At 43.5% G+C, this 19887-nt stretch overlaps 1 protein-coding gene across 3 annotated transcripts in view; it reads left to right on the top strand.

Annotated features, from left to right (window-relative positions):
* ABCA1 (ATP binding cassette subfamily A member 1) overlaps positions 1-19887 on the top strand; it is a 108866-nt gene that overhangs the window by 31860 nt on the left and 57119 nt on the right. For all 3 annotated transcript variants that reach the window (XM_028712743.2, XM_028712744.2, XM_077921318.1), the window contains exons 6-7: positions 15283-15404; positions 15561-15752. In XM_028712743.2, coding sequence (XP_028568576.2) covers positions 15283-15404; positions 15561-15752 — 314 coding nt within the window. The remainder of the gene's footprint in view (positions 1-15282; positions 15405-15560; positions 15753-19887) is intronic.

Here is a 19887-nt window from a genome sequence, read left to right as displayed (position 1 = left end):
TGTTAATGCTAATAAAATGAAAGCTAACAAATTGATTGGATAAACAAGGCCTGGGGCAAGCACATGTTTGTTTTATAAGGCAACTTGAGAATGTGCACTCGAATGTGTATACTTTTTTTAAAAAAAGAAGAACATTGTGCACTGCAATTCAGAATGTTTGTATGACAGACACCATATTGTTGGTGCGAGCTGTGGTGAACAAAAGGGTGCTTGTTCTTTATGTTACACTCACACAGTCTCCGGGAAAATTCGTCAGAAGCTGTTGTAGCAATGACCTATAGCTTCAGGGTTCCGTTGCCAGCAAATGGAAAAGAAAGACCACGCACAGAAGTGAAAAGCACCTTTCAGGATTGGATGACCATTATTTCTAAAGCATAAAGAGGAGGCCTTGAAAACTTGCATGCTACTTCAGGTTTTCAGTTTCCTCAAGGAGTAGGAAATCTGAGGGCACCTTTTTACAGAGTGACTTTTCTCGTGATGAGACAGTACAGCGGTACCTCGGGTTACATACGCTTCAGGTTACATATGCTTCAGGTTACAGACTCCGCTAACCCAGAAATAGTACCTCAGGTTAAGAACTTTGCTTCAGGATGGGAACAGAAATCGCGGGGCGGTAGCGGGAGGCCCCATTAGCTTCAGGTTAAGAACAGTTTCAGGTTAAGAATGGACCTCCGGCATGAATTAAGTACTTAACCCGAGGTACCACTGTACTTAACAATGCTTTTGTAATATCTGTTTATTTACGATGGGGAATTACCAACATTGAATCAGTGTTGGCCCCCCAAAAGCAACAGCAGACTCATGCAGCTCCCCCGGGGCTGCAAAACTCAGGCATTTTTCTTTGGCTAGATTTGAATGGCAAAAATATTTCCTTTATCCCCCACACTGGCAGGTGGGGTATGATCCAGACTCCATTGGCTTTGAGATGTCACCAGGAACCATAAAACCATATTAAGCTTTCGCTCCTGCAGCTATCACAGACATCTGGGCAGCAGGGTTTTTCTTCACTTTCCGTGTCAGAACAGTGTGTTCCATAATAACACCATAATTGCATGCCGGGTTTTTATTATTTTTATTTTTTGCATTGCTTCATCTGGCCCACAGTGAGACAAAACAGATGAGAAGTTGCAGGGATGGTACAACTGGGAGGAGAGTAGCAGGACCCTTCCACCCTTCCAAACTATGCCCTCCCACTGCCACTTTCCAGCCATTCTGCAGCTGCCATGTTTGCTGCCAGTTCTCTACCTAAAGCTCTCTGGCTTGCCCCATTTGAGCTCATCATAAAATAATATTCTATACTGTGGTACCTCTGGTTACGAACTTATTTCATTGTGGAGGTCCATTCTTAACCTGAAACCGTTCTTAACCTAAGGTACCACTTTAGCTAAATGGGGCCTCCCGCTGCCGCCGTGCAATTTCTGTTCTCATCCTGAGGTAAAGTTCTTAACCTGAGGTACTACTTCCGGGTTAGTGGAGTCTGTAACCTGAAGTGTTTGTAACCTAAGGTGTTTGTAACCTGAGGTACCACTGTACTAGACTGGGACATGTCAACAACTATACCAGCACAGTGTCACAACGCCTTGCCTGCTCACCCCCACCTCCAGGTACTGTATATGTTTTGCTAGTCTTATCAAAACTGTTTTGGATTCCTCCAGAATTCCTAGGATCATAGAATCATAGAGTTGGAAGGGACCCCAAGATGCATCTACTCCAACCCCCCTGCAGGATGTCTTGCCAAAGCAGACCTCTCCACATTTGTTTTTGCTTTTCGGCAAAACTGTGTTGCGGGTCGAAGCTCTGAAGACCACATCCCCTTTCAAAGCCACTGCTTGTTCACCTTTCAAAATTCCTTCAGTGTTTCATACAAGGAGAGAATTCCCAAATGGGACTAGGAATGTTACTTCTTTGAAAAATCAGGGCTGGTATTTGCCTTAGGAAGAAATCCCTCACTGGCACCAACCACAGCCTTCCCCCCGAATGCAAATGTAAGGTTACCAGACGTCCCCATTTCCCGGGGACAGTCCCCGTATTTACAAATCAGTTCCCATACAAAAGTGTCCTCGGATTCACTGAAAAAAACTGGTAACCTTAAAATAGTGGTGCCGGAGGAGCAGAGGAGAGGAAAGTTTGATTCCTTCTCCCTTTCTAATCCTGATGCCTCCCCACCTCCACCATTTTAAAAAAAAATGATGGTTAAATACAAGGACACTTTAAATATCACAACTAGTATGACCTTCAGTGGCCTAGTGACATTGTTGTGGAAGGTCGTTACAATTATTGTTGACTGCAGATATTCAGGGCCTTGAGGCGTTTGTGTGCGCTCCTGATCCTTTACTACTGAGAAGAGGTTAAAAGACCTTTGCCTCTTGAGCCTAGGAAAAAGGAAGTTGAGAGAAGATAGGGTTGTGCTCTGCAAATACAATAGGAAGCAACCCTCACACATCACTATGTGCTTAAGTCAGCTGGACTGAAATGTGGATATATGAGGACAGGATTGCACCTTTGCCGAATAAAGGTGAAGGAAGGGCCATGAGAGATGGAACTTTTTTGACTTGGGCTACAATGTAGTTGTTAAGTACAAAACCATATATTTTGGAGATTGTTATGAACTGGAACATCAAGAATAGTGGAATAAATGTTTGGCAAGAGCCATGGCTAATAAGAACCAGAGCAGTGCTCAAATGGAACTTAATAGATTGTTTAAGAGATATTAGGGTTGGTTCGTAATTGGAGATTATTTGCCTGAAGAAGTCAGGAAGAAACCACCACCAGCCAGGAGAGTCTTCCTGCCTTTCCCATAAAACATCAGCCATGGTGTAAAAAGGACCCATTGGATGCGGTTTGTTTTTGAGATAATATCATTTTTTCCTCAAGCAATTGCCTTCTGATTATTGCTATCAGTTTCTGATGCATTTTAATGCTTGGAGGAACATTTTGGACAGAATGAATCCCTTGGGCAAAGCTTTTTTTGGTGGGGAAGGGGAATAAATATGTGGCTTCTTCATTTGGGCTATTGTAAAAATTGCTTCTTGAGCCAATCCTCTCTGATCATTCTTGTTTTCTGAGATAACAACGTGATAATAGACTAAGAGTTAAGGGAGCAACCTTTAAAATCAAGGGGAGGTTTGCAGGGGAGAAACACCATTTGTTTTCCCCTCCATTTATTTATTGTATTAGATAACTTGCTCGCCACTTCACACAGGTCCCAAGTCTGGTTACAGCCATATAATATACAATTGTGAAGCAAATAAAACAGCTGCAACCATAAAATAAGTCTAAAAAACTCTCCATATGTAAAAAAAATAATACAAACATTTAAAAACTATTCCACACATAAAAATATGCAGATTGAATTGCTCCCGGAACATGGCACTCCAAGAAATGAAAATATTATTTCTATACCATTGTTGAGCACTGTGTTCCAAACTTTACTTGTGCCAGATTCAGTTTGCTTCTGTGGCATGACTTAGTGGCTTTGTTTTGATTGATAATCTCAGGGCAGTGATTCCACATTTAGTCTAGCCATTTCTTACAAGGACTAGAAGCCAAGCATTTGTTATCTGTGACTGTATATTGTGTCTCCGTTTCACTGAGTCACTTTTTGGGTCGGAGCCAGACATAAATCTCAAGAGTGGGTGCAGTTGTAATGCTATTAACTGCCTGTATCCAAAAGGTATGGCTGAGTCAAAACGTTGATATCATGGCACACACAAGCAAGTCTCACATCAGGACATAAAGGCTGCAAGGTCAAACATCATGCTTCCAACCTGCGCCCCTGTCAGCCATTTGGCAAAATTGTGTTTCTTAACCCCTGAAAGACATGGAACTGGCATCAGTTTCTTGAAATTTTGCAACTTGCTTTTCCAGCAGGAATTTCTTGCCTCTGCATGGAGCCTTAAAAAAAAAAAAAAAAAGGTAAAGGACCCCTGACAGGCCGAGGGAGCGTTTGTCCGCCGACAGTTTTTCCGGATCATGTGGCCAGCATGACTGAGCCACTTCTGGCAAAACCAGAGCAGCACATGGAAATGCCGTTTACCTTCCCTCCAGAGTGGTACCTATTTATCTACTTGAACTTGACGTGCTTTTGAACTGCTAGGTTGGCAGGAGCTGGGACCGAGCAACAGGAGCTCACTCCGTCGCAGGGATTCGAACCGCCAACCTTCTGATCAGCAAGCCCAAGAGGCTCAGTAGTTTAGACCACAGCACCACCCACGTCCCTGCACTGAGCCCTACCCTTCCTCAAACTTGAGGCTAGTTCACACAGCCCTTCTGAGCTCCTTGCAGCTGAAGTAATTGTACTCGGCCCATGCTGACTTTTAGCCATGCTGCCATTAATATGTCAGTCTGCACAGATGAGTTTTTGACATTTCTGTTAGGGTCTCAGGGGCTTGGAATGGGGATCTTGGGCCATGATGTTGGGACTTACTGGACTTCTTGCCGTACTTGTTAATCATGCAAATGTTATAACTAGAAAGCACAAGAGGCCTCTCCCACAACGAGGCTCTGAGACTCAAGCAATATTCAGATCTAATTCCTTGTCTTCCTATTGGAATTTAAATCCCCAGTAACAGGGTTTCAGTGGATTGATCAAAACCAAACCAAGGAACAGGCCTCAAGATACAATGTGTTCTGATGAGCTGTGGAACAGTATATTAGAGCACAGCATATATGTAGTAGCCAAGTTCTCTTCCTTGGGAGCAATTTCTCCTACCATAATATCCTTCAGCACAAGAGGTATTGTCTGAGTAGGTTCTTCCTTCAGTTAGTTGCATCCATAGCAAGCTTAGACTAGAGACAGCCATTTTTAAAGATGGAACCAAGTGAGGCATTGGTTCCCATAGTGTACTCTTACCCTTCCCTTGTCCTCTTTCTCGGTTTTAAAAACAGCTGTGCAAAGAGGTGAATATCCTGAACCAGGATAGCTCCTTCACTCAGCTCTTAACAGTAATCTGCCTCCAGCTGAATCTCTCTGCACAGAAGGACCAAAGTTCTGACTGACCTTGTAGCTCTCTTCAGAACTCTGCTATCAGAATGTGCACATGCATTGACTCAGCTACTTTTTTTATGGAGAGCCAAGTACGGGAAATGTACTTCTTATCAATGATGTACCTTTATCTCCAGCTGTTAAAGTTTATCATGCTGAGAACACACACTGAGTAACTTTGCAAGTTAGGGGCTCTTCACCTGACAGTTTAGCTTCGAAGAACCACAAAACAAGGGTATAATCAGCTGATAATGTGTAAACAGCATGGGAAGGGGAATCAATTCAATCTTTTGCCTATGGTGGTTTTCAGTTATTTCGGAGGCACGATTTGCATGCTATTTTACCTGCTGCAGCTGGTGAGACTCAATGTGAACTGTTAAGGGATATCATAGGGCATGTCATATGTCAATTATGTTCCTACAGTATATCTTTTGTCCAGAACTCCCACCCCCCACCCCCACTTTTTAAGAGAAGATTGGAAAACGTTTATTGAATATATGGGGGGGGGGAGGGAATTGTGTACACTTGAAAACGTTGGCCGCATTAAGATAAATTCAACAGTGTAACTAAGTTTTGATGGATGCAATAATGGAATACTGAATGGTTTCGTTTATGTAAAATATTATGTAAAATATTTATGATATGCAAAATGAAACATGGAAAGAGAAGAAGGGAAGTCACCGATATTTTAAGGTTGCTTAAATGAGTATTCTAAAAAGAAATATATATATATGAGAGAAGGACCTTTTTTGCTTTTTAAATAATAACTTATGCGGGAGGAAGTAGGAGACCCTTTAAATACCCACAAATAACAAACTCCACCCACTGAGTCCTTCCAGTTTTAACCAAACAATGAACCACTAGTAGCCTTCTTAGAAAAGCAGTGAAGAGGTTTCTACAAAAAGGTAAGGTTCCGGAAGTTTGTCTGACTTCCAAAATGTTCAGAAACCAAAGCACGGCTTCTGGTTGGCTGCAGGAAGCTCCTGCAGCCAATTGGAAGCCATGGAATCCCCATCGGCCATTCAGCTTCCAAAAATAGTTCATAAACCGGAACATTCACTTCCAGGTTTGCGGCATTCGGAAGCCAAAACATTTGAGAACTAAACTGTTCGAAAACCAAGGTATGACTGTACATTGAAAACTGTGTGTGCGTGTGAACAAATGACTAGCAGAAGCAAGTGTAATAATAATAATAATAATGATGATGATGATGATAATAATAATAATAGGTAAAGATAAAGGACCCCTGACCATTAGGTCTAGTCATGACCGACTCTGGGGTTGCGGTGCTCATCTCGTTTTATTGGCCGAGGGAGCCGGCGTACAGCTTCCGGGTCATGTGGCCAGCATGACTAAGCCGCTTCTGGCGAACCAGAGCAGCGCACGGAAACGCCGTTTACCTTCCCGCTGGAGTGGTACCTATTTATCTACTTGCACTTTGGCGTCCTTTTGAACTGCTAGGTTGGCAGGAGCAGGGACCAAGCAACGGGAGCTCACCCCATTGCAGGGATTCGAACCGCAGATCTTCTGATCGGCAAGCCCTAGGCTCTGTGGTTTAACCCACAGCGCCACCCGCATCCCTCATAATAATAATAATAATAATAATAATAATACCCTGTCCATCTGACTGGGTTGCCCCAGCCACTCTGTGAACACCCTGCAAGCAAATCAGGATGAATGCTTATTGCCAGGTACCTGTCCTGCAAATAAATCAAAAGGAATGTTCAATAAAGACCGGACATAGTCTAACCACCATTGAATGCTTTGTGTAAACAAATCAGGATGATTGCTGAACAAACCGGTTGTCTGCAGGAGGCCTCCATTGAGGAGTATGGCTTGTAACAAGAAGAAGCCATAGTGGTCAGCAAATGTCAATATAGCTTTAAATTGCTATGACATCATGGTGATCAAATTTCTAACAGAGACAAACAGCACAGCTACAAAGCTTAATGAAGTGTGGGATTTTTGACTGCTAAAACTTTGCCACTTTAATTTAGTATTGATTAGTGGGATGAGCAGTGCTGTTGAATGATGGTGCTATCATTAGAGGAATCTCATTGAGGTTGATCGATGCCGTACTCTCTCAAGGGAAGATCTATCCCAGATCTTGGCTCTGTGCACTGCATATGCATATCCCTGTGTTGTCTGCAAGTGGAACACTGGTCTTACATCAAAGAACAAAACTGGGAGCAGAGGAAAAATCCCTGGATGAGTTTCTGTGGCAAATTCAATTATACTGTAGAGTGGGGATTGCCCATGTAGTGCCTTGGAGGCGTTGCATGACTCCAACTCCCACCAGCCTCTGCCAACGTGACCTGTGGTCAGGGATGATGGGAGTTGTCATCCAAAAGCATCTGAAGGTCGCTATGTTGGGTACCCTTGCTGTAGATTAACACAGAAACTGGCAGATTTAGGCTCCCCTCGGTTGTTGTTTTCTTAATTCTCACCAAAGGGGATCACAGAAAGGTGCCTACAACTTTGAAATATCAGTCCTGTTGTATGGAGAATAAATAAAAAAAGTTGACCCAGTAACTTTTTAAATAAGCAGTTGAGTTTAGTTATTAAGTTATAATTGACGTGGGGGGCGCTGTGGGGATGTGGGTGGTGCTGTGGATTAAACCACAGAGCCTAGGACTTGCCGATCAGAAGGTCAGCGGTTCGAATCCCCGCGACGGGGTGAGCTCCCGTTGCTCGGTCCCAGCTCCTGCCCACCTAGCAGTTTGAAAGCACACCAAAGTGCAAGTAGATAAATAGGTACCAATCTGGTGGGAAGGTAAAACGGCGTTTCTGTGCGCTGCTCTGGTTCGCCAGAAGCGGCTTAGTCCTGCTGGCCACATGACCCGGAAGCTGTACACCGGCTCCCTCAGCCAGTAAAGCGAGATGAGCGCCGCAACCCCAGAGTCGTCCACAACTGGACCTAATGGTCAGGGGTCCCTTTACCTTAAGTTATAATTAATTAGGGACAGTTAGTTTGTCCCTCCCCTCCCTCTCTTTCTCTCTCTCTCTCATTCCATCCACAGATAGTGAACAAAGTTTTAGAATTAATCCAGCTAAAGTAACAGGGTGTTTGATGCACATGGCAAGGCATCGTGTTGTTTATTTGCCATTCCACTCCAGGAGGATAGAGTTGAGCCCTGCCTTGGGACCACCTGATGAATTTGATGTAAAAAAAATTGGTGTGTCATGAAGATTGTGCACCCTGCCATATCGTACGCAGCCATGCTGCTTTGAACCAAGGCTGTTGCGTCGGGCAGAGAGGATGGCTCAGAAACTCTCGGCACCTCCTTTGCTTACGCCGTAGGCGGATTGGCTGCCAGCGTCCAGACTGGCTGCATGCCTGGTTGGTTTGCATGTTTCAGTGATAGATTTTGCTGAACATGACAAGTGTTGTTCCTGGAGGAAGAGGCGGTGCAGCAACTCAAAGGCGCTGTCTTATTTGCCTCGTGATTACTTATGGGGAAGTTGAACATTTATCAGCCATTATGTCAGATTACTTTAGAGAGAGATGTAGGGGGGGGGGGCAGGCTTTGCTTTAGTCATCTGACGTGTTTGAAATCTTGTCTTTTAAACCATACTTCATCTGGAACAGATTGTTGTTGTTGTTTTTAATTGTGATGAATACACAGAGTCTTTCACCTGTGCAACTTCACGTGCACTTTGTAGCATATTCCGCACTGCAATCTAATGATATCTGACCTTCATCCATAGCTATGAATCTTCACGTCTAACCCCCACCCCAAATATAATAGTCTCTACAGGGATCTGATACAGCTTGTTGACAGTTTCAGGCACAATCTTAATTATCTCCTCAGCTTTGCCGAGCGGCAAGACCACTGCTGCATCTGCAACCCTTCCATTCACAAGAACTGCAGTGGAATTAGGGGCCAGGGCAATCAGGAGGGAATCTGGACCCAATTCTTGCGCCAACGTCAGGCTAGCACAGGCCCAGATCAGGTTGGATGTCATTGTACATCAGCTGTGAGACCAACTTGAGATTCAGCAGATCCCTTAGTGGCTGGCTGACCCCCCCTCTGCCCTTAGAACACCCCACTTCTGCTGGCATGGATTCCACCAGTGGGCCTCCTTGTCGCCTGTACATATTGGTGGCTGGCTGGACGCCAGCTTACCTGGGAGAGCTGGGCAGAGGGACAATTCCACCTCATCCAACCCTCCCATTCCCAGCTCAGAGTACTGGAAGCTTGGATTGCTCTGCTGGTTATTTACCAGACTTTACAATTCCAAGTTACTATTATTCAGATGCACACATATTGTTTCATAAATGAAGGTGATCACTTATGTACAGCATACAGTTAAGTCTATGGGGCAGGCTTTTAGTGATCACTGTGGGCACATTGGTTTCTTGTAGAGCTACTATATCAGAGTGATCTTTGTTTTAAATACTGCCCAGTATTGGCAAAGCTCAACATGCCGAAAGACTTTTGGCTTCTGCACAGTTTCAGAACATGCAGAAAGAAGCAGGGATATAAGTTTGGGCATGCCCTAAGCCTGGCAGTCAGAAAGCTCTGGTTTGAAACACTCTGTACGATCCCTATTCCTCAACTGGGGTGAATTTATGAAGGAGTGATCCAAGAAATTACAGGTGTTTAAAGCAAGGGACGCGGGTGGCACTGTGGTCTAAACCACTGAGCCTGGGGCTTGCCGATCAGAAGGTCAGTGGTTCAAATCCCATTGCTCAGTCCCAGCTCCTGCCAACCTAGCAGTTCAAAAGCACATCAAAGTGCAAGTAGATAAATAGGTACCGCTTCGGTGGGAAGTTAAATGGTGTTTCTGTGAGCTGCTCTGGTTTCGCCAGAAGCGGCTTAGTCATGCTGGCCACATGACCTGGAAAAACTGTCTGTGGACAAACGTCAGCTCCCTCGGCCAGTAAAGTGAGATGAGCGCCGCAACCCCAGAGTCGGTCACGACTGGACTTAACTGTCAGGGGTCCTATACCTCTACCTTTAAAGCAAGTGAATCTCTCCTGCTCCTTTCTCCCTTCCCATGTTAGCCTGGCTGATAATTAGGCCTTATAAGATAAACTGAACTTAGGAGGGTCTTTGGGGATGATGAACACAAAAGAATAAAAAAAGGAAATGTTTCTTTGCTCTCTTGGTTTACCGGAAGTAATTTAGAACAAGGCGTAAAACAGATCCATCTAAAAGTCATGGCACAAATGAAAAAGAGAGGAGGAGGGAAGAAAAGTTGTTGCCCCAAGTTTTAATGACGTGGCAAAGTTTGTACAAAGAGCAGCTGGAAAAACAGTCGCGGGAGTAGAGGAGACAAATGGAGCTGTTTTATCACAGGGCTGACAGGGAGGGGGGTGTCCCTGTTTCTCATCTCTCCCTGACAATGAGAGCAGAAGGGAGCCAATGGGATGGAATAACCTTGCTTCCCAACTATTCTACATACCATGGCCAAATGCAATCATTTCGGCTGGATGACAGTAAAGCAGTCCCTTTACTTTCCAAGCTTACCTGTTTAGGGGCAAGTATTCCAACTGAATCTTATCACTAGCCTGGATTTACTGTATCTGGGATTACTTTGTCTTTAAAAGCTTTTGAAGTTATTCAGATGGGGGTAGTTATTATCTGCCTGCCCTCAGAACAATGAGAACTGATATGTTTAAATTCAAGCCACTGTTTCTCCGGCGCTGTTTGTAGTGATAATGGTTTTTCCATTTTAAACTTTCTAGATGCAGAGTTCTTTTAGATCAATTGTTCCGTGGAATTCAGGGCATGTTCACGATTATAGGCTGGCTGAGCCTGTCTTTGTAGAGAAAGCTGTTCTACTAGTAGGCCAGTACAATTGCCTTTGCTCTTGGGTTGCTAAAATTATGGGTCACTCGAGCAGGGTTCAAAATTATTCTGTCATTGCAGAAGGCAGTGGGAAAGCACTTTATAATTGCTATCAGGAAGAGTTGTGGTTCAGTGGCACAATCCCAGGTTCAGTGTCTTCCTCCTATCTGAAAACCCTCGAGAAATGCTCTCAGCCAGTCAGATAGTACTGAGTTAGATGCACCAATAGCTATCAATAGCAATTCCTATTGATAAGAGCAATTCCTTTCATAGGCCTTTCTAGCCAATCAGAATGAGGCCATTGCCACCAATTCCTTTGACAGTCTTGTGGCATCTCAAAACAAGCCTTTGTGTATGATGATTCCGTGATAAATATGGCATCTGAAGCCGAGACAGGAGTGTGTCTGATCTGATATCTAAGTGTCCCTTTCCATTACTTACAGACTGTACCAGAAAGCATTAGTAAATTAGTTACACCCACACTAGACATTGTTCTATTTTCCAACTCCCCGCCCCCCCATTTTTAGTAGGTCTTTATATTTACTGCAGGGGTACTTTGACAAGCCAGGAAAAGCAGGAATGAGCCAGTTTTCTGGGTCAAGTTGCTCTCACTGCATTACACAAGCAGCTCTTTCTGAGTGAGCATTGTTCTCAGAACATATTTGTGAGGCACACTTAGACAATAATACGGAATGCTCTTTTCCACACAGAAGTTTTGCAACTAAACTGGCAGAAAGGGGAATCACAGGCTTGGTTTAAAAAAAAAAATTGCATAATAACTAAAAACCCAGTTTATTGTTTCTGTTGCTCTTACTGATTCCGTTCTTCCATTGCCAGTTCAGTGCTAGACCACTGCTCCTTCCTGCGCCAAGTTAACCCTTCACCATGCTATGGTTCCTTCTTATCTGGGATAGCTCAGTGAGGCTCTTAGTCTCTGGATTGTGGGTTCAAGCTCCACGTTGGGCAAAAAGATTCCTGCATTGGAGGGGGTTGGACTAGATGACCCCTTGTAGTCTCTTCCAACTCTAAAATTCTATGAGTCTTGTGTCAGGATCACCCAGGGGCGCTGGCATGGAGAGAAACCACTGGATGGCCTTTAACAATGTGGCTTGCACCTCCCATGTCATCAGAATACAGTGGTACCTCGGGTTACATACGCTTCAGGTTACAGATGCTTCAGGTTACAGACTCCACTAGGCCAGAAATAGTACCTCAGGTTAAGAACTTTGCTTCAGGATGAGAACAGAAATCGCGCCGCGGCAGCGCGGTGGCAGCAGGAGGCCCCATTAGCTAAAGTGGTACTTCAGGTTAAGAACAGTTTCAGGTTAAGAACCGACCTCCAGAACAAATTAAGTTCTTAACCCGAGGTACCACTGTATTGAAAGAAGGGTGCCATTCAGAGTAAATCATTCTATCCGTGGTTATAGGTCTAGATCAGTGTTTTACCTTTGAAGTTCCTGGATGTGGCATCAAAGAATAAATTTCTTTCTTTCTCCCCAAGCCTGTTCTTCTCTCCCCACCCTAATCTAAGAGCATGTTGTTAAACAGCCCTGAAAAGATTTCATCCTCAAGTAACCCAGCTTTTGCCTCAAGCCCTCTGGTGACAGCGATTATTTTGCTTGTAGAACAAAAAAGCTTCAGGGAACATGTAACCGGAGAACTGGGATAGAGAGCATTGACCGACAGTAACCCCAGAGCACGGGTATTCGGGAGAAAAATAGGAAGTGTTTCTTTCTTCATAACTTTTCTTCTCCAAACCAGACTGGTGTCCTGCCAAATCAGGGTCTGAGCAATACAATCGCAATGCTTAGCGGCATAAAGGCAGGGGCAGGGTGTGGGAAGAGGCTGCAAACCACAAAATGCAGAAAACACAGTGCCTCCGCCTTCCTTTCTCGTCTTCCACCCGCCATTCCATTGCGGCAGAGATTTGTGGAGTTCTCCTTCCATCCCTCTTGGCATGCTGAGTGTCTCTTGTAAGCAAGCCGGCTAATTAACATTTTTAAAAAGCATCAGACCAGCATCGGCTGCCCCCTCGGGATCCTGCAACGGCGTTTGGGAATGTGAGCTTCCAAAGGCTGCGTTGGCATCGCATTGCCTCCTCTTTACCCCAGAAGGTGTTCTGCGCTTTGCACTTGAGCTCCTGAAGCCTTCACAGCCACGTCGTTTTCCGCAGCTCAAAAACGCACGTACTGAGAATGTGCCTTCATAACATGTTAAAGAACAGGGTTAAAGCTTTCGAGCTACACAGGTCTCCTCATAATACAGTGGTACCTCGATTAAGAACCTAATTCGTTCTGGAGGTCCGTTCTTAACCTGAAGCACCACTTTAGCTAACGGGGCCTCCCGCTGCCGCCGCACGTTTCTGTTCTTATCCTGAAGCAAAGTTCTTAACCTGAGGTACTATTTCTGGGTTACTAGAGTCAGTAACCTGAAGTGTATGTAACCCGAGGTACCACTGTATTCGCTGTTTGAAGGAAAGGGTGCGGGAAGCATTGCCCATCCATAATGCAATTGTGCCCACCCAGAGTATATGATTTAGATCAGTTTGTTTCATAGCATATTCCAAGGATTCTTCAATATGTTCATCAGTACTGGTGCCATATGTCTTACTCTGCTTTCCTTTGGACCACATCAGCAATGCCAGGGGGGGGGGTCTTGTCAGCTGGGCAGCCTGGGACCTCCATACACACTGCCCAGGCTTGTGCCCTAGTTTGACTTCACCCTTGGAGGCGTACTCTGTTGTCTCTTGAGACAGATGGATGACAACAACAACAACAACTGGTGGATGAAGTTCCCCGAAATACACCTTCCCCACTGCCACAAACAACGTGTGCGAATTATGGGAGGGGAGAAGCAGAGGCAGCCCTGAATAATACCCACAAGTCCAATCACTGACTCCTCCAAATTTTAGGCAGGACCTCCCCCCCCCCCATTCATAGTCTTGTAAAAAGTGTTGTTTTACTTCAAGATTGTGTTGTATCTGTGGTTCCTACTTCTGTTATCTTTTTTTTTTTTTTTTACTGTAATTTAGTTGAATGCATTGTTTGGTCTAAATGATATTGTGACTTTCAATGGCTGTAAGCTTCCTAGACACTGGAAGGGTAGGAGAGAAGTTTTTATATTGTATTGTGTTTTTAATATTCGATTGAGAGCCTCCCAGAGTGGCTGGGGAAACCCAGCCAGATGGGTGGGGTATAATTATTATTATTTGTATGAAACAAATAAATAAATAGGAACAAAATGAAAACAGCAGCTGGAGGGGTACACATCATAAAGTTGTTGAGGTTTTTTTTAAGGTCAAAGTTGTTGTGTTTGGTTTGGTTTGTTCAAAGCTGTTGAGCTTTTTTTGGGTACATCTGCCCCAAAATCAATTGTTTTGCCTTTTTTGGAAATTTATTAAAAAAATAATAATAACACCCCTTCTCGGACATCTTGCCTAATTTGCCAAAAATCCACCTGGATGCCATTTTTCGGTCTGGCAGCCCTATGGGAGGACTGTAACTCTCTTGATAATCCCCGTTGATATCTAAGCACCTAACATGGGTGGATCTGAGTGAACAAAGCAATGCAGAGCTGGGGACAAGACTGACCCCTTCAGCCAGGTACATGGCCTTAGAGCAAGGGAAGCAAATATGGCACCTTCCAGATGTTGTGGCCTACAGCTCCCCAGCTGGAATGGCCAATGGTAGGGCATGATGGGAGTGTGGTCCTCAACAAATGGAGGGCATCACATTGGCTGTCCCTGCCTTAGAGGAGGATAGTGGAGAGATCTAGACAAGGGAGCAAAGGGAGGTTCTCAGAAGAGGTATGGGGTCAAATCATGCCTCCCCGGAGCTTCCAAAACAGTAGCTAAAGGGGCTCATTGCAAAGGTTAGAGAGGAAGCATCCCATGCAGTGTACCACCAAACACTATACTCTCCATAGTTACAGGATTTATCCTCAATGTATATTATACAGTGCGAAAGGGAAGCCCAGGCTCACATGCCATTTTATTGTTGCAGTCTGCAAATCCAAAAAATGGTGTAGAAATGTTTTCTGTGCATAAATTATATAAATAAAATGTGACAAGGTGAACTGGCTAACCCACCTGAGAGGCCTGAGAAGTATATTCATGAAATGTGAGGGGCTGTAGCTGGAAAGAAATGTCACCTCTCTCTTCCCATGATTGCAAATAAAGATTTTCTACTTATGTACCAGAGCAGGGGAGCAGGTTCTGGCTAATGGACACATTTCGGTTACAAAGTGGTGTGATCTTTATTCCAGTTTTAACTGTTACACTTTCCCCCTGAACAGCCCTAGCAGTAGTTTGGTAAGGGGAATGATACATAGTTTTCTGTTGGACGATTCCTAGCCTCTCACTCCCCCAATTCCATCCAAATTATAGCCTTCAAAGGGGAAAGTGCATGATAGCTGAACATGTTTGATGCTGTAATACTGACATACCCTCTCTGAATTTCGATTTGTTTTGAATTTTGAAAAAATGGTTTTCTTGTTACCTGGCAGGTGTGAAAGTCCGGGATTTCCTGGTTGACAATGAGACCTTCTCTGACTTTCTCCATCACAATGCCTCCCTACCAAAGTTTGTTGTAGACGAAATCCTGAATGCCGAGGTTAACCTCCAACAGGTAAGAAGCGTATACTGTCAATGAACATCACTTGGGAAGAAAGTCTACAGTTCTCCATTTGAATGTCATAAATTGTGAATGTGATGTGGAAAAGATGATTTAGCTCGAGTCCCAGGAGTGATTTATAGATTTATAACCTCTGGTACATGTTTCTAGGTCATTACATCTGGCTACCGGATAAGTGTGAAAGACCTTTGCAATTCAACCAAGCTGTCAAAGTTTGTCAACATCCAAAACCCAGTGGTAGATGTTCTCAGCAGTGCCTTGATTTGCTCCATTCCTAAGGAAAAGCTTTCTGCCGCAGAGAGAGTGTTTCAGGACAATCTAGATGTCATGAAGCCATTTATGGTGAGTGTGTTGGCTTGAGTATTTTGAACTGTATTTACCAAGGTATAGTGCAAGTTTTTAAATCAGCAGAATATCGTGGTTCACATAATATAGCATACAATGTTACAAAACAAAATGCAAACAACCCTTTCCACATTACATTTATCATTACACCTGGATTGCAGGAGACCTGTGGCCAAAGATTCGACTGGTTATTTCAAATCACTGTGTGATTCATTATCTCTGCAAAAAGAAGGGAGAGAGTCCAAAGGTCAAAATTTTCTACTTCTGTGGTCTTAGTATCTAAAGCTAAATACAGTGGTACCTCGGGTTAAGTACTTAATTCGTTCCGGAGGTCCGTACTTAACCTGAAACTGTTCTTAACCTGAAGCACCACTTTAGCTAATGGGGCCTCCTGCTGCTGGCGTGCTGCCGGAGAACGATTTCTGTTCTCATCCTGAAGCAAAGTTCTTAACCTGAAGCACTATTTCTGGGTTAGCGGAGTCTGTAACCTGAAGCGTATGTAACCTGAAGCATATGTAACCTGAGGTACCACTGTATTTAGGTCTGGTCTAGGCATCCCTGTAACCCATGGTTTGAAAACCAGGAGCCAGTCTTTGGGATACATATCCCATTCCCCTCCTTCCTTCCTTTATTGGCATTTGCCATGGTTTAGAATGACATGTGTTTTGATGTTAGCCAGTTTTATAGTAACCATGGCCCCATCATAACTAGAGTTTGAAACCTTGATTCGAAGTGTGTTTGCAAATCATATTTATGAGGGAACCTGGTTAGCATATGTCCAGCTGTAATTCTAAACCTTAGTTAATACTGACAGAAGAATGGAGGAGTTATTCGCTTCAGAAAATGGAAGAGGGAGGAGGATAGATTTCAGATATCTGAGACTAGCTTCAGATATGTGAACCATGGTTTGGGGGGAACCAGGGTTACATTTGCACCAGTTCCCAATTTAGCATAATAAGGTTGTGTTGCTATTTATTTATTCAGTGTCATCAATGGTAACATAAGCAAAACAGACTAATCCCTGCTCCCAAAGAACTGACAGACTTAACTTTTCTTAAGCAGCCTATGAAATGGCGTGATTCTGTCCATCAGATTTTTTTCACCGCCTTTTCAAATAGAGCTGTATGACAAAGGGGCAACTTGCTTCCCGCAGGAGCTGTTACTTTCCTTAGCTATAAAGCTATGTTAAAAAGCTAAAGTGGGAGCGAGATGTTCAGAAATGATGGGAGCAACAGAAAGCAACACTCTTATGGACCAGCATGTGAATGCCTGGCTAAGTGCCAAACAAAAGCCCTTTTTAGTTTTGATATATCTTGGGGAATACAGAATTAAGCCTCAGTTGTTTGGCTATTCGCCTAGCCAAAAGCATAGGATATCTGACACTGGAGTCATATTTCTGCTCTGTCTGGAATGTAAAGCTCAGCTCTTTTTAAACTGTTATTGTTTTTCACTTAACTGCTTGGACTCTTATATTTTTCCTTGTCATTTGCTTGCTTGCTTATCACCTTTTCTCCAGCCTAAGGGTAACTGAGAGCCGCTGTAGTATAATAAGGCAGCAAGCCAGACAGCGAATGATGAAAGCTAATAAAATTCCAGCTCATTGAAAACCAATCAGCCTAAATTTTAGACTCCTAAGGACCGTGACCAGAAAGAAATCTTGCTTAGCTAGCCCTTCTAGGGAGAGATTTCCAAAGGCAGGGTCTTTTCGGTTGTGGTGCCTGTCTGGCTTCAGGTGACATGGGATCTCGGAGAAGGACATCTGAGAAAAATGTTAATGCTTGACAGGATTATGCAGGAATCTCATTGCACTAGCACTCAAGGGACGGAACATTTTCTTGGGTTTTTTCTGTATGGCAATAATAGTGCCTAATTGAATTAAGTAGTTGTTTGTTACATTGCAATGCTTGGAAATGTTTTCAATATATGTATTATAACTTGCTTAACTTTCCAAATGAAAGGCTTGGGTTTAATGTGGTGAATATAAACCCTTTTCTATAAATCATAGTGCAAATTTAGGAGCAGAGCTAGAAGCCAGAAATTAAAGAAGGTGAGCTTCCGTTTGCAGCTAAATGAAAAGCTACTTTCTGATCAGTAAAAGAAACTTAGGGAAATCTCCTGATGTTGCAAGTCAGCAATATTATTTATTGGGAAACCAGTGCCATGGGAAATGTGAATGACGTCCGTGTGTTTGTCTCATGCCTGACACTGTTGAAACTAAGAAGATTTGAGGTTGATCAGTGGGAGACCTTGGGGAGTCTTACTTAAACTTCTCTGTACTTTCTAAGGAAATGTAGGATTATAAGCATCGTAAATAAATAAAATTATGGTTCAGGAACCTAGAATAAAAGGGAGGGGAAAGGAGACACAGGAAGAACAGCTTTGATGAGTCAGACCAATGGCCCACTATCCGTCATGAGCTACGCTTTACCAAACACATGAGTGGAAAACTACCCTCAGTCATGAGACGTTAGCAGTCACTTCCCATTACTTTATTGCCAGGACCAGTACATATGCTGGCTTTAGGAATAGACGGTGGTAGTGATTTATATGAGCTTTTGCTTATTAATTCATTTATTCCCTTCTTTTCAGCTAAGATTGACTCCCAAAGTCACTACAATTAAAATCCATCATGCATTGCCAAGCCAGACCCAGATATTTGTGTCCCATGGGTCAAGCTTCCCTACCCAAACCTAGGTGGCTCTCGGCTTGTTCTAAGTAACAGGGACAGTGAACAATGATGATGATGATATTGTTGTTGTTATTTGTTATTTCTATACTGCTCTTCATCCAAGCACCACAGGGCGATTTACAATATAAAAACCACAAAAATACATAACATAGCAACAAAACAAATAACTCCCCCAATGATATTCCAAGCCTTCTCACTATTTAAAGTACATAATATTCACCTGCCCCTCACCTCTAGATACTGCTTATTTAGATACATGAACAGGACATAAGGAGATTTCTAAAATTATGAAGAGCAGGCCAGGAGTATCCATTATGTAGAATGAGGCAGTGGCCATGTGTCTTACTTTAGAGAGGTCAGTCCTCTGTTTGAAGGTCCTATTTGAAGGGCTGTTGGGTCCAAGTATGGTTTAAAGGGGCTGGACCCTAAGAAAGGAGAGCAGGGGCCTTGGATGTTGCCCTTCAACAGTTCCTATTCCAACAGCAAACTGGGCAGGCAAACATGTCACCTGGTCACAGCCTTCCATACGATGGTGAGATAGATGTATTGTACCTCAGGTTAGGAACTTGATTCATTCCAGAGGTCCATTCTTAACCTGAGGTACTACTTTAGCTAATGGGGCCTCCTGCTGCCACCACACAATTTCCGTTCCCATCCTGGGGCAAAGTTCTCAACCTGAGGTACTACTTCCGGGTTAGCGGAGTTTGTAACCCAAAGTGTTTGTAACCCAAAGTGTTTGTAACCCAAAGTGTTTGTGACTCGAACCGTTTGTCACCCAAGGTACCACTGTATTTCTATTTAAATATTAGCAATTATGTCTGTGTTTGCTTCTATGCATATGAGTTCCCATATAGAAATGTTAAGCAAATCTGTGTCCATTTCTTAATCCTCCACATTTGGTGATACCTTTCCTCTTCTAGCGAAAGCTTAAGTGGGCAGACTACTGCCTCAGGTGGTAGATGTAAAAAGACTGGAGAGCAAATATTGCTGTGTTGTGCTACATGGCCTGCCCTCTATTCTCAATCTATCCTGGTGCCCTCAAGTGCATTGGAAGGTACTGTCTGATCAGCAGTGTTGAAATAAGATTGAACTCGCAACCTGATTAGCTTTTGTGCAGGCACAAAAATGATTCAGGCCAGCTCTGGAATGGAAGGACAGCTGTCATCTCCAAATAAACGTATGATGATAATAATAATCATGTGTTCATAAACCAGTAAGGTAGGCCGTTAGGGTGTGACGAACTATGAATGATTAAAAAAGGTTGGAGGGATATTTCTCATGAATAATCTTGACCCAGTCTTTTATTATATTGTGTGGGCGGCTGTTTCAGATGACTGTGATGGTTGTGATTCATGCTTCATTCACAGGCCACAAAGGAACTTGGAACAGCTCTGAAAGCCCTTGTGTTGTCTGCATGTTTTCTAAATTATTTGGGTGACATTT

The sequence above is a fragment of the Podarcis muralis genome, chromosome 17 (genome assembly GCF_964188315.1).
Source record: "Podarcis muralis chromosome 17, rPodMur119.hap1.1, whole genome shotgun sequence".
Classification (NCBI taxonomy): domain Eukaryota; kingdom Metazoa; phylum Chordata; class Lepidosauria; order Squamata; family Lacertidae; genus Podarcis; species Podarcis muralis.
This window is presented reverse-complemented; position numbering and strand designations above follow the sequence as displayed.